The 14433-nt window shown below is 64.8% G+C and overlaps 1 protein-coding gene across 1 annotated transcript; it reads right to left on the reverse strand.

The window, feature by feature from the left end:
* Positions 1-319: 319 nt before the first annotated feature.
* On the reverse strand, positions 320-14341 carry ZBTB7A (zinc finger and BTB domain containing 7A). Its single transcript, XM_082750984.1, has 3 exons — positions 14212-14341; positions 4616-5898; positions 320-1002 (listed from the first exon to the last, which is right to left on the reverse strand). The coding sequence occupies exons 2-3, from the start codon at positions 5881-5883 to the stop codon at positions 504-506; spliced, it is 1767 nt and encodes a 588-aa protein (XP_082607110.1). The 5' UTR covers positions 5884-5898; positions 14212-14341; the 3' UTR covers positions 320-503.
* Between the last annotated feature and the right edge of the window lie 92 nt (positions 14342-14433).

Here is a 14433-nt window from a genome sequence, read left to right on the forward strand (position 1 = left end):
TTAAGGTCCTGTCTGAAAGACTCGTAGAAACCAGCGAGGGGAGGAAAACAAAAGCCCACCCCCCCCATCCCCAGCCCCCCACGGCCACCCTCACCTCCACCTGGGGCCTGGGGCCCTGACCAGGCCTCAGATGGGACCCCAGACACCGTGCCGGGGGACATCTGGGGGCCTCCGCATCTGTGTCCCACAAAAACCCCAAAGTGAGCCCCGAAACGCATCGACGGGGTGGGGGGATGGGGAGCCGGAGCGGGGGCGAGGGTCCCCGTGGAGGGAGAGATCATCATGAAGGAGAAAAATCTGAGAAAAGCGCTACCCTAGATTCTGTGACGTTTCATATATATATATCTGTATATATATATATAGATATAGATATCTGTATATAGATAGATTTTCTTTTTTTGTGTTTTTTGGGGGGGTGGTGGGTGATTTTCTCTCTCTCTCTCTCTCTCTCTCTGTCTCTCTCTCTCTCTCTCTCTCGGGTTTCTGTTTTCTCTTTTTGGTTTTCAGGCAAGTCCGGCCGCAAAGCTGCCGTCGGCGGTGGGCCCGGTGCCCCCGTCGCCCCCCCCTGCGCCGGCACCCGCTACATTCAACCTGCTCAGGCCGTCGGGGCTGGCCGCCTCCTCGTCCTCCTCCTCGTCCTTAAAGTGCTTCTCCTGGCCGTTGCGCCGGGCGTCAGGGGAGCCGGGCGGGGCTGGGGCGCCGGGCGGGGCGGCGGCCCCCGGGGAGGGGTCGGGCCCCCCGAGCCCCCCGCCCCGGACGCGGGGCTTGCGGCCGCGGCGCGAGGGGACGCCGTTGCAGCCGTCCTTCTTGAGGTGTCTGTGCAGGTGGTCGGAGCGGACGAAGGTCTTGCAGCAGCTGTCACACTGGTAGGGACGCAGGCCCGTGTGCACACGCATGTGGTTCTTCAGGTCGTAGTTGTGGGCAAAGGCCGCCCCGCACTGCTGGCACAGGTACGGCTTCTCGCCCGTGTGCTTCCTCATGTGCACCTTGAGCTTGTCCTGCCTGTGGACGGGGCGACGGGTCAGCGGGCACGGCCGGGGGGGCCCCCCCGCAGCCCACCCCCCTCCCGCTGGCTTGGCTGGGGACGTGAGACATTGGCGCTGGAGCAGGGGCAGTGCTGGGTGCTCTGGGGCGAAGGAGGCGCCGAGGGCCCACAGGAATGGAAACAGGCCTCGGATCACTCGCTGTGTGGCCTCATGACAACGGCTGAACCTCTCTGAACCCCTTTTCTCAGCCATAGAAGGAGGGATATAAGGGCTTCCCTCCGGGACTTTGATGGAGTGCCTGCTGAGCACCAGGCCCTATTCTGGGGTCTGAAATATACTGCAGGGCACAAGGCAGAATGCCGGGGTGTTTGGCAACAGATGGGGGGGCCAGCTGTCCTGGTTTTCAATACCGGCAATCCTGCGTCCTGGGGCCATGAGTCCCCACCCCACAGCCCCTAGGCCCCATCAACTCTCCCAGCACCTCTGCTTCTCTTGGTTGGCTCCGACCACCCCGGCTTCCTGGCTGTCACAGTAACACACTAATAAGCACATGCCTACCTCAGCACCTTTGCATGTGTTTTTCCTGAAGCCTGGAGCACTTTCTTCCCAGATCTTCACATCTAAATTCCAGCTCAAATGTCACTTCCTCAGAGAGGTCCCTCCACCCCCTACAGTCGACACCACCCCACGTCCCTCACACCACCACCATCTGACTCTCATGCCTGTTTCCTTGTTCCTCATCTGTCTGCCTAACTGGACCATGAGCCCCAAGACAGCAGGATCGGGGTGATTCTGGGATCTCTGCCTGCCCATCTTGCCCCACAGGGAACAGCATGGACCTAGCTCAACCTGGGGCCTTTCGGGCCCCCAAAGCTGGTCAGCGTGTCAGCCTTAAGCAACTTCAGGCCAGCTGCGGCTCTGTCCCCCAGCAGCCACTGCTCGCACGTGGCCCCTGAGCCCTTGAAAAGATGTCCTGTCCAAACTGAGAGTTGCTAGAAGTGCAAAATGCATCCCAGATTCTGAAGACTTTACCTGGTTAATGTAATGTAAAAAAAACTCATTTATGATTTGGCACACTGGTTACATGTTAGATGTATTTAAAAAAAGGATACAAAGTAGGATTCAAATCACTTTCACCCATCCCTTTAACTTTTTTAAATTGTGGCTATCAGAAAATGTAAAATCACAGCAGTGACTCACATGACGCTTTCCCCGCACTGGGTTGGTCTGCAGTCACAGGAGAGGGCTCCTGCTTGGACCCATTCGGCAGGGCAGAGACCTGGGTCTCAGGAGCCCCGGCCAGCAACATCTGAGATACACTGGGTCTCTCACTTTTCACATGTGGCCAGCCTGGTCAGAGCCAGGAGTAACAAACTCCTATTCATCCTTCAAAGCCCCATCTCAAATGCCCTCCTCCTCCAGGAAGGCTTTCCCCTTAGTCAGAGACTTGGTCTCCCCGAGGTTCCTCTAGCCCCAGGTCCCTCCCTCTGGAATCATCCACAGAGCTGGTATCCTTACTTGCTCTAACCCTTTCTTGACTGCCTACTGCTCTGAGGGTCAAGACCTGGCACTCTGCAACCACACTCCTGCCTATTCTCCAGCCTTATTACTTCTAGGTGCATCAATGGAACTCAGGCCACAGTGAACTCATCGTTCCCTGGACTGACCGGGTCTGTCAGCAGTGAGGGGATGCAGCCGCCAAGTTCCCTTCCTCTCACGCTACCCAAAGTCGGCTAACATAGTCCTCCGGCTGCCTTGCCTGGATTCTAGCATGGGGCCGGGTCCAGAGGGTACAGCAGCCCCTCGGACTATGCAAGCAGTGCACAGAGATTTCCCCACGTGAGGCCCAGAGAGGGAAAGTGACCTGACCCAAGTTGCACAGCGGGTCAGGGGCCGCACAGTGGTGGGGTGGGGGTGGAAGCAGCCTGTTTCGTCACCCCCAGCCCTGGTCCGGGTAATTATAGCCCCGGCTGCCACAGGCCCCGCTTACTCAACTCTCTAGTGTGACTCAGAGGGGCCCCTGGGCTCCCTAGCCTGGAGGAAGGCGTGGGGGCTGGGGCCCTGGGTTGGGGGCAAAGAGGAGCCAGGTGGGCACATGGGGGAAGAGGCACAGCTCAGGGACCTTCTCCCTGCCTCAGCTTCCCCGAATGACAAACAGGATCAGCCCGAGTCAGGGTGGGGTAACCACGAGTACAGCAGGTCAGAATGAAACTGCGTCAGGCCTCTGGTTAGGGGAGCTGGGGGAGTGGGACGGCGGTGCTCCAGGCCTCTGCTCAGCCTGGTCACCTCTCTAGACCCTGGCTTGCTGGGCCTCTATCAGGCTGCTGCTGGACCCAGAGACCCCTGAGGGCAGGGCCCACAGACGCCTTAGGACTCCTGTCTGGAGAAAGAGGGAGGGCCCAAGACTCTGAGCACCCTAAGCTCACCAAAGGGGTGGGGGCTGGGCCACCAACTAGACTGCCTCCTTCCCCCCTACACCCTTGGCCCGTCGTGGGGATACCGGGCCCTGCAGTCAGGGCCACACCCTCTTCTCCTGGCCTGCTGGGGAGGGGGCCAGAGGTCAGCCCCTCTGTCCTGTCCCCATGGGGCAGGACCGGGAAGCTGGGACAATGGCCTCTTTCTTTAGCCTGAGTGGGCGTGGCTGGGGGAACCCCAGGGCGGGTGGGGGTAGGGGGTGATGCTGAGTCACCCAGCCTGGCCAGGCCCCTGCACGCCAGCCCCCCACCTCCACTGGGTTGGTCCACAAGGCCCAACCAGCCAGCTCTGGACTCTTAAGATCCAATCACAAATTCCCCTAGCCTGGCCTCGGACTCCTCCTGCCTGTGGACCAAGCCCAGTAGCTCGTAGGCCCATTTCCCTCCACAGGTAGCTGCAACGCCCAAGTCCACTGGCCTCAGGACCTTTGCACCGGCTGTTCACGTTGCCTTTCCCTTGCCTCCTTGGGATACTGGCTCTGTGTAAAACAGCTGCTGCCCCCCACTCTGTTCCCCGTAGCTCTGCCAACTCACGTTACCAATTCTGTGGTTTCGCCTCAGATGTGCCCCCTCGCCCACACAGGACCTCTAGCGTGTCTCTGCACTCCTGGGTCCCCACCGCCTAGGACCGGGCCCAGCACCCAGCAAGTGTGCCATAAATGTTGGCCCAGGACAGTGAGGCCCCCAGGGCTCCCAGGAGACTCAAGGAGATAACACAGCTCCGGATGCCCTATGGGGCAGCCACCCCCTCCCAAAGCAAACATCCGCCTCCAGCACAGCAGAGAAGAACCACCCCTGGGAAAAGAAGAAGAGCGACTCCCTGTGCCTTCTTCCCCTTGAGCCTCCTGTGGTTCGGCCCCAGCGCCCGCACACTCCCCGTGGTGAGCACCCAAGCTCCCCCCGCACCCGAAGGCTGCTCCCCGAGGGCCGTAGGGGCGGCAGGTGCCCAAAAACGGAAGGAGCACCCTTCCAGGCAGGACCGCGCCACCCTTGCGCGTGCCCGCGCTGTGTGCATGCGTGCGAGCGCGTGGCTGGGTCCACACGTGGGGGAGGGGTCCACACGTGCCTGCAGTTGAGGCAAAGGGCCCAGGCAACACCCCTGGCCACGCCCCTGCAGCAACCCCGCCCCCGGCCACGCCCCCACGGCTGGCTCACCTGGTGAAGCGGACCTTGCAGATGTTGCACTCGTAGGGCTTCTCCCCGGTGTGGGTCCGGATGTGCCGGGGCAGCTTGCCGGCGCCCTGGATGACCTTCTCGCAGATGGGGCACTTCTGGAAGGCCTTGGCCCGGATCTTCTTTTCCACCTTCTGCGACCAGGCTGGGTAAACATCCCCGTCGTGGGCGCTGCTGAAGTACTTCAGGTAGTAGTCCACGACGCCCTTGTCGTCCGCCCGCGACTCGTCGTCACTGTCCCCCGCCGCCGCCGCCCCCGCCCGGCCCACCGATGACATCATCTGCTGCAGCAGCGTGCTGGCCGCCAGCCCGTCGGCTTCGGGCCCGTCCCCGTCCCCGTCCTCGGCCGCACCCGACAGGAAGCCCGGAGAGTCGCCCGGCTCGGGGGCTGCCTCGGACAGCGAGGCCGCCTCCTCCTCCCCACCCCGGCCGTAGTGGCCGTTCTGCGTAGCGGTGGCCGGCGGGGCCACGGGGGGTGGGAAGAGGCCCCCGGTGGGGGCATCCTCGTCCCGCTCGGGCCACAGACCTGGGTTGCTGTCGCCCTCATCCCCGTCCCCAGCCGAGGGCCGATCGCCCGGCGGTCCCGGCCCGTAGAAGTCCAAGCCGTTGCAGTCGCCAGCGGCCACGGCGGCCACAGCCGCGGCCACGGCCTCCTTGGTGGCATCCAGGTCGTCGTCGGACGCGCCAAAGGCAGACCAGGGGAAGGCGGCGGCGGCGGCGGCGGCGGCGGGGGGCAGGCTGTTCATGGGGTTGCTCTGGAAGAACTCGAGGTACTCCTTGGCCCGGAGCAGGTTCCGCTGGTCGGTCTGATCGACGAGGTCCAGCTGCCCGGTGTCGGCGCCCGCGTCGGCCGCCAGGATCTGCCGGTCCAGGAGGTCGGCGCAGACGTGGCTCACGGCGGGGATCTCGAGCAGGCGGGCAGCGCTGAGGATGTCGCCCACGTTGGCCGTGCTGACGGTGAGCGTGGCCGTGTAGGCGAAGTCCATGAGGGCCGTGAGCGCCTCGGCGCTGACGAAGTCGATCTCGTACACGTTCTGCTGGTCCACCACGGCGCCCGACGTGAACAGCTTCTTGAAGTACTGGCTGCAGGCCGCCAGCACCGAGCGGTGCGTGGGGAACTCCCGGCCCTCCACGAGGATCACTACGTCGCACAGCAGGCCCTGCGTCCGCTGCTCGTTGAGTCCGCTCAGGATGTCGCTGCTGTGGTCAGGGAACGGGATCCCGATGGGGCCGTCCACGCCGCCGGCCATCTTCCGCGCCGAGACCTACAGCGCCGGGGAGGGAGGGAGTGCTCGTGAGGGGGCCAGCCGGGGACCCTGGGAAAGGGGCACCCCGCCCTGCCCCCCAGCCTCAGTGGTCCAAGGCAGGGGGTGGGGGGTGGGGGGGCACAGTTCAGCACCATCAAGGTGAGATGAAATCGGCAAAACCCACGCTGGATGCCTCAGGGGGCGGACCCTGGTGCCCTGTCCTCCACTAGAGGGCCCACCAGACGACCCACCCCAGAGGTGGTCTGCAGCGGGGCGAGAGCACACAGCAGGTGCCCAACGAATGCCTCCCGGGACTTGCTTCCTCATGATGCGGAGCACTGGCTTCTGCCCCTGCACCCAGCCTCTCTAGGAGGCATTGACACAAGCCACCCACCAGGCGCCATCCCCCCCGGGGCAGCATCATCTCTGCCAGGGAGGTGAGAAACCAGGCCTCGGGGAGGAGACCTGTGCCCACAGCCCCACAACTGCACCCCAGCTCAAACCTAGGGTGCATGACCCAAGGGTCCATGTCCGCCTGGCTTCTTGGCCTCCCAGACCCTCCCTCCAACCTCCCAGTGAGGCCCAGTTCACTTGGGGGGCTCTGAGGGAAAGGAGGAGGCTAAGATCTAGAGACCAGGCTGGGGTCACCAGGCTGTAGGCGTGCCCCGGGGGGGCGGAGCCAGGGACGTCACAACAAACCCAGGGGAGCCCCCAAGGAGCAGTCTGGCCCTGGGACTGCTTTCCCCTGCCTGCCACGGATGAACCCTGCAGAGGTGGAGCAGGGGGCTGGGGGCTTCCTGCCCATATCAGGCCCACCCAGGCCACTGCTGTTCGGCCCGGGCCTCAGTCTCCCCATCCGTTAAATGGACAGAGGGCTCTGGAAGAGCTGGCCACGGCGGGGGCGGCACTCAGTCCGTCCTGCCCCTCGTCCCCACTCCTTTTTTCCGCCTTCCCCTGGGCTGTGACTCATCCAACCACTCGGGCGCTTGTGCAACCCTCTGGCTCCTGTCCGCACCCCTCCGCCCTCTCTGGGGAGCCCCTGGCTGCCCCGAGCCACCCAACACAACCCACAATCCTCTGGCCGGTCGGCTCCCAGGACAGAGCCCCCCGACGTCTCCCAGGAGAGGGGTGCAGCTGTGCCTTCCTCGGCCTCCTCAGGACCTCTGGAGCGCCAGCCCCCAGCGCCAAGCAGCCCAGCGTGGCTCGAACCCAGATCCCTCCCACCTCGAAGGGCCAGCCTGGCGGGCCACGGAGCCCAGGGTCCGTGCGGCCGGCCCCAAGGCCATGGCGGAACGGTCCCAAGCCTAGGCCGCCCTGGGGACGGGGTCCAGGCCTTGGGGCCAACACAGAGGCCTTTGTGCAGCCACACAGGCACAAACTACACTTCCCAGGATGCTTCTCTCTGTGGCCCGCCCTCTTTCCCGCTGACCGCACCAGCTGCTCGGTTCCCCCCTCAGTTCCGCCAGCCTGTTGGCAGGGGGGGAGGCTGACAAGTGGCTGCTGGGAGCAGGAAGATGGGAGGCTGACCCCTTCTGAGAGGCTCAGTCCCGGGAAGCCTCGGAGGAGCCCCCATGGCGGCTTCCACCCCCTGCCACCATCTGCTGTCTGGCCCCAGGCCCCCGGGAGCAAGTGGGCAGATGGGCTCCGGATCAGACTGGCCTTGGCCCTCCTCACCCCCTTCTGATCCGCCTCAAGATGGCCACCCTGGCTGATCTGTCCCCCCCACCGGGGTGCCCCAGCGTCCCCTCGGACCCTGAGGTGTCTCTGGGGGCCTCAAGGTCGGGCCCTGAGATAGTTCGGATGATTCACCGGCCCCCCTTCCACGGCCACTCCGCCCCCGCCTTCCCACGGGCACTGAGCCCGCAGGGCAAGGGGGCCCGCACAGCCCTACTTCAAGGGTGAGGAGGCCCAGGTTCTCATTTGCTGGAAACCACCTGGCTGGGAAGGAGCAAGCCTGGGCCTCGGAACTGGTGTGGAGCAGCAGGCCAAGTCCTGGGGTCCACGCCGGGTCCGAGAGCATCTCTTTCCCCACGTAACCACAAGACATTCTCCGGAGGGCCTGGCCTGGGAGCATGGATACAGGCCAAAGAGCCCCCCTGCCCCGCGAGAGCGGCATGACCCCCACTGGTCTCCTCCACTGACAGAGGAGAACACAGGGGCCCAGACACACCTGGACCCCCAGCCCGGGCGCCCCGCGACCCTGACCCTCTGGGTCTGGCCTCCCATGTCCCTGCTCCCGCCACCAGCCCAACAAGCCATCACCTCGTCCCTCACCCTGGAAACCAAACTGGCTTTGCAGACACCTGGCCCACACCCTCTCTCCAGGAACACAGGCCACCTGCCCGCCACACCCTGGGCCACGGCCTCCGCCCAGGCCTCCTGGGTGCCTCCCTCTAAGAAAGAGTTAGAAGACGGTGTACGCCAGGAGAGGAAAGGCAGCTGAGCCCCCTGGCTGGGTCAGGTGGGCTCCTGGCAGCAAAGAGCCGCGTCTGTTCCACACCCACTGGGCCCTGCGTCTTCTCCCGGGAGAGCCTCACGGCTTCCTGCGCTCCAACAGGCCCGGCTCACACCTGACGCCTAGTAGGTGCCCCCACACCAGGCGGTTTCCTTGGCAATGACAATCCAATGAAACTCCTCTTCTCCGGGAAGCCCCACCCCCACGCCGGCCAGGCGGGAGGTGGGGGGGTCCCCCTAAGCTCAGGCCCACACCCACCAGGCCCATCTTTCATCAGAGCTCCGCCCCCGCGCTCGCCTCTGCGGGATTTCCGGGGTGCTGGGTGCTGACTCGGCGGCAGAGGGGCAGGCCTCAGCAGGCTCCTCCCGGGCTAGAGGTGGGGCACCCCTTCTCTCTGTGCTCCCCGCCCACCCCCTCCCGCCACCGCCGCGGGCGCACAGTAGGGGCGCAGCAAACCGGATGAACCGAAGACCACAGAGCCAGGCGCTGCAGAAAGCCCACACCCAGCCCCGCCCACCTCGCCACCGGGCTCCCCAGTCCCACCTCCCATCGAACCCGGGGTCCTTGGCCGCACCAAGGTGGCAGAACCCGGGCCGGTTTCGGCCCTTCTGGGGCCTCCTCTGTGCCCTGGACATTTCAGGAACTAATTCAAGCACTAACCAGGCACCTTGACTTCATCCTTTCCACTGTAACCCTGGGCTTTAAAGACAAGGAGAGGCTCAGAGCAGTGAGGAGGCAAGGTGACACAGCAGACCAGCGGCTGGGCTGAAACTCAGACTAGCAGACCCGAGCCACTGCCACGCAACAACTACTAAGGGCCCCAAGGTGAGGTCAGAGGTTCATTCCCCTGGTCCCAGGAGGAGCAGGTGCCACCAGGAAGGACCCCAGGATTGTGGGAAGGGCGTCCCAAGCATGGGGAACAGCAGAGGCCAAGGCCCAGAGGTGGGTGCTTGGGAAAGGGACAGGGAGAGGAGGCCACATCTACCAGGCTTCCCAAGGTCAAGGGTGCAAAGTGAGGGTTGGGCGCGCCTCCTCCTTCTCCCCCACCCCTCAGGAAGGAGAGGGGGCGGGCAGCCCAGGGTGGGCAGGTTAATGGCCATGTGATGTCTTCCTGGAGGAGTCCTGCGGGGGCGGGGGGGGGGTGCTGGGGACAGCTTAGTGAGGGGTCAAGGCCTCTTCACCCCTCACTCGCAGAAGAGAATGACAGGAACCCAAAGGGAACTCTAACACCTACTATGTGCTGCGCAGAGCAGCCTGGGCCCGCCCCAGCTCTTCCACTTCCAAGTGGTAGGACTCTGGGCAGAACGCAGGGTCTCTGTGCCCCAGTCTCCTCAGAGGTCACGACAGCAGCAAGGGGACTGCGGCTGCTCTAGGCCCAGGGTCCCGCTCTCACCCACTGGGCAAATTCTGCCTGAGGACCTACTGTGTGCCGGCACTGGTCCCCAGAGGCCCAACGAGGCTGTTTGTTAATCCTCTTCTGTGCATGGGGGGGGCGCCTTGGAACTTAATCTCTAAACGCTACTGCAGGATTTTAGCCCCTCCCCACCTACTGTGTGTTAAGGGAGTGTGTGGGGGCGGGCCCAGGAGGAAGCCAGGGGAGAGGAGCTGTCACCTGGAGGGGAAAACCAGGCCCAGGCCCAGAGAGGGTGGGTGGCCCGCCCAAGGTCACACAGCAAGTCTGGTGCCCAGGTGCAGCTGCCAGGCCCACACCCAGCCACCCCCGCCCCCTCCCAGGCCAGCGGCCTGTGTTGCAAGGTTGGTCCCAACGGGTAACCCCGCCCTGACCTGGTGCCAATCCCTGCCTGGCCCGGTCCCCGGCCTGGGGTTTAATGGGACAGGAATGCAGCGTCCCGATTAGGGAGTGGGGGGCACCAAGGGCTTGGCGTGGCTGCCGGGCTCCTAGCCTGCCTGTCCTCAGAGGCCTCCCTCCAGGCCAGACACCAGCAAACAGGCCCTCGGCCATTTTATGTGTCCATTATTGCCCTAAATGGGGAGGGGCTTCCTGCCCAGGCCTTAAAGGGCCAGAGGCAGGAAGGCTGCGGGCCCAGTGGGAAGTGCAGGGGGGAAGGGTGACAAGGAGGTCATGGGGATCCCATCTGACCCCCAACTCATGGGTGGGGCTGAGGCTCACCCTATTCCCACGCTCTTGAGCGCTGTCACAGGTCAGGAAGTGACAGCCCTGACACCAGTACCGGGTTCCAAAAGGAAGCCCCAGGAAGAGAGAGGCCGTTCATGATATTAGAAGGAACGAGCCGCCTATCACCTGGGGTAAGTAAAGCTAAGCCTCACAAAATCCCATCTCTGCCTACCCCACCCCTGCTCAGGCTGCACCTGCTTGTACAAAACGCCGGGAAGAGGCCTGGGGAGCCTCTAGGAGCCAGACTCCTCTGTACCTCCAGCCTCTTCCTCCCTCCCCGGAGGCCTGCTTGTTACCAGGAGGTGCCTGCACCAGTCCCACCCCCGCCCCCAGCCTGGGCAGGCGGAGGGCTCAGCCTCCAAGCCCCAAAGGGGAGCTCGGCCTATCGGCGCCTACTGGGGGGCCCTAGTGTCCCGTGCCCACAAAGCCGCCAAGTTCCCTCCCATCAAACACATCCTGATGGGAGGTGGGACCGGGCCTTGTTTTCCAGTTAAACCAGAAAGGCGTGGGTGGGGACACTTCCACTGAGTGGCCGTTCACAGCCTGCTGGCGGGACAGATGGAGGGGCCGGTCCTTTGGCCACACTCCTCACAAGCGCCGGATTCTCCGCGGGTATCTTTCGCGCTTTGGTACTCCGGACTCGGGCCCCAAGGGCAGGAGCTGCTCCTCCACAGCTTCGGGGGTGGGGGGCCTGATCTCGATCATCTTGACATCAAGCATCACAGGGTCTGTAATCACTGACCCACTTTACAGGTCAGGAAACTGAGGCTCAAGAGAGGGGAAGGGACTTGCCCAGGGTCACAGGACAGAGCTGACTTTGAGCTCTGCACTGTCTAACTGGTCCTGCCAGGCTCCTTCCCCCGCTCCTCCACGCTGCCCCCGGGGCACCAGCAAGGGACTAAATCCCCCTCCCCTGGGGGCCTTGGGGCTGAGGACAGCTTATTCTCACGCCCCCTCAGCACTGCCTTGTGATAGCCCAGGAGAGGGATAGGTTTGCCTGAGGTCACACGGGGAGCCTGCGGCCTGGAGTCCGGAGCCCTGGTCCTCAGGAGAAGGATGCAGGAGGGGTTCTCCCAGGCCTTGACGCTCCCTGGGAAACACTGACCAAACTCTCAGGCCCAGAGACTCGGGCTGACGGCAAGACTGAGGTGGACAGAGGGGTAGTGACCTCCCCAGGCAGACCTTGGGTGGGGCAAGGGGTAGGCTGGGACTGGGCCACCCTGGCCCCCACCCAAGCCTGTTCCTCTGGTCTCCACCGCCCAGGGCTGTGGCAGGGCGGTTTATGGCCCATCAGGTGCCTGGAGCACAAGGTGACAGGTGGGGGCTGCCGCACGTCTCAAGGGGTTGTGCTGGCGACACACTCCAGCAGAATCCAGGTGGTGCCCCGAACTGACCTAGGGGCTCCCTCAACGGGGGGAGGGAAGGAGCGAGAACACAGGCAGACCTGCAGCCACCAACCGCGTAAGAATACCCCGGAACACCACTTTACGAGGGGGGACATCCAGACTCCGACAGGCTGAGGGGCTTGTCCGACGTCACAGAGCAGCCGGTAGGGCGTCATTCGAAACCCCCGCAGACCTGGGCCAGCTCTGCTGCAGAGCAGCCGGCCCCGAGACTCGGCTTTTTCGAGGTGACCTCAGTCATCTTGGGTATAATGGGTCATAAAACCCAGAGCCCTGCCCGTCTTCAGGGGCCAAGGTGCCAAGGTGCCAAGGTGTGGGACTGTGGCTCCAAGGGGGTGGGAAAGGCCTCAGCAAGTCGTAAAAGGGCCGGCCAGAAAAGACTGGGACATGAGAGGCCAGGGGTTTGTGCTGTGTGACCTTGGGCACCTCGCTGGCCCTCTCTGAATCTCACTGTCCTCTTTGTGCAAAGGGGTTCGAGAGCCCCAGGAAAGCTCCAGTTGGCCTCCAGACCCCTGCTCTCAACTCCCAGGCTCTCTGGAAGACTGGGGTGTGGGCGCCCCTCCACTGAAAGGAAGGAAGATTGGGCCTCATCCTGAGCTGGGAGGCAGGACCACAGGGGACAGACCCTGCTCCAGTGAGGTGACCTTGGGCTGCTCTCCGCTTGCCCCTGAGCCCTGGTCCCCAACCGCCTCACCACGACACAGGTTCCCACAGGCTCCCAAGGCTGCTGTAAGGCCCCCTTGTCAGGGTCTTCTCCCTGCCTTGGCTTCCTCCTAAGGCAACAGTGGCCGGGGTCGGGGTGTGTGGGGGGGGTGGTTGCCAGCCTGAAGCAGCCGTAGGTTGGAAGGCCCCAAGGAAGAGAAAGCAAGGAAAAAAGCAAACACAGGTGCTTGCTCCTGCCTCGGGAGCCTGCCCTGCTGGACAGAAGCTGAGCTCTGCGGGGCCTCAGTATCCCACACGCAGAAAAGGGCACACCAGCTCCCCACCGCAGCCCTAACACTGCTTCTCCCGGGCCCGCGAGCGTGGAGAGTTTCGTGGCTCCCGGCCCGGGCCAGGGTGCTGACTGGCCACCACGCAGCCAATCAGAGCTAAATAATAAATACCCCCCCAAAGTGACCCACGAATTAAAATTTCAGTGTCCCGGTTGGCTCCTCTTTCCTTCATTAGGCATGCGGATCCCAGGGCTTCGCTCTCCCCGTCACTGGCTCCTGCCCCCCCTTCTCCCCTAGGCTCCCGTCGCCACAGCGATGGCTGGCGGTAAACAGAGCCCCGAGCCCAGCCGACAAGTGCCAGGCCCCGTGTGCTCCAGGGGCCCCACTGGGGGGTGGCCCCGGGGGAAATGCCCCCTGCCTGGAGCCCTCGGCCCGGCAGCAGGAGGGCCCAGCCTGGACGCCCCGACCTCTCCCAATACCAGCTCTGCCAATAGGAAGTGATCGGCGGGTCCTGCGGAGGGCCCCCCCAGTGAGGGAGCGGCACACTCAGGGTTACGCCCTGGCCCTGTTGGGGGGGGCGCTGACATGGAATCCCGGATGCCCTCTCCAGCAAGCCCTGCTCCCAGAGGCAGCTGGCAGTGAGGAGAGGGGAGTAAACCAAGCCTGCTACCCATGGGTGAACCAGGTGGGCACAGCGGGGAAGGGGCACCAACACCTCTCTCACTTCCGCCGCCTGGCTAGGGGGAGAGAGAGAGAGAGGGAGAGAGAGGCTAGTTGTCGACCTCCCCCTGCCGCTCACTCCACTGCTGGCTGCATTTCCCAAACATTTAGTGGGCGCCCACTAGGTGCCCCGGCCTGGTTGGACAGCAGTCTCTTGCTGCGGTCCACGGGGCTCCCCCGCAGCCAGCCAGCGCGGGCAGTGCCTCCCAGAACCCGCAAAGGCCTGTGCCTGAGGGTGCACCTTCCCCAGCGCTCAGCTCAGGCCCCTGCCTGGTTCCCAGGCCTTGGGCCGGGGGAGGGAGCGGGTTCCCAAGCCAGGGAGGGAGGAAGAGCGAGGGAGGGGGCCGGATCCCACCAGCTCACCCCCTCCCCTGCCGGGGCTCAGCGTTCGCACGTGGTGGTGGCGTCAAGGGGAAGGAGGGGGGTCCGGGCCAGAGGAGACGGGGTCACGCGCTTTGGGGGCGCGGGCGGGGGAACAGGGGTGCTCTCCGCCCCCTCCTCGGGGGCCGGAGCCGCGCGGCCGCGCGCGGGCGGGGCAAGGGGCCAGGCCGGTCCCCCCACCCAAGGCTGAGTCAGGCCCGGGCGGGGGCAGGAAGCGGCCCCCTCCCCCGCCCCGGCCGCAGCGCGCGGCCCCCGCCCCGGCCCGCGGGCCCCCGCCGCGCCGCCCGCGCGGGGGGCTCCTACCTCCTTCCCGGGGCAGCGGCGAGGGGGCCCGGCCCCGGCGGCGGCGGTGGCGGCGGCTGCGGCTGGGCTGGCTCCCTCCGAGGGGCCGGGAGGCGGCAGTGAGCCTGGCCCCGCGCCACCCCCGCCGCCGGCGGCCAATCCCACCCGGGCTGGGGGGAGGGCGATGCAAATTACCCCGGATCTGGGTCCGCCCGCCCGCCTCCCCCACGCCCGAGCCCGGCC

The sequence above is a fragment of the Mustela nivalis genome, assembly GCF_964662115.1.
Source record: "Mustela nivalis genome assembly, contig: HAP1_SCAFFOLD_2166, whole genome shotgun sequence".
Classification (NCBI taxonomy): domain Eukaryota; kingdom Metazoa; phylum Chordata; class Mammalia; order Carnivora; family Mustelidae; genus Mustela; species Mustela nivalis.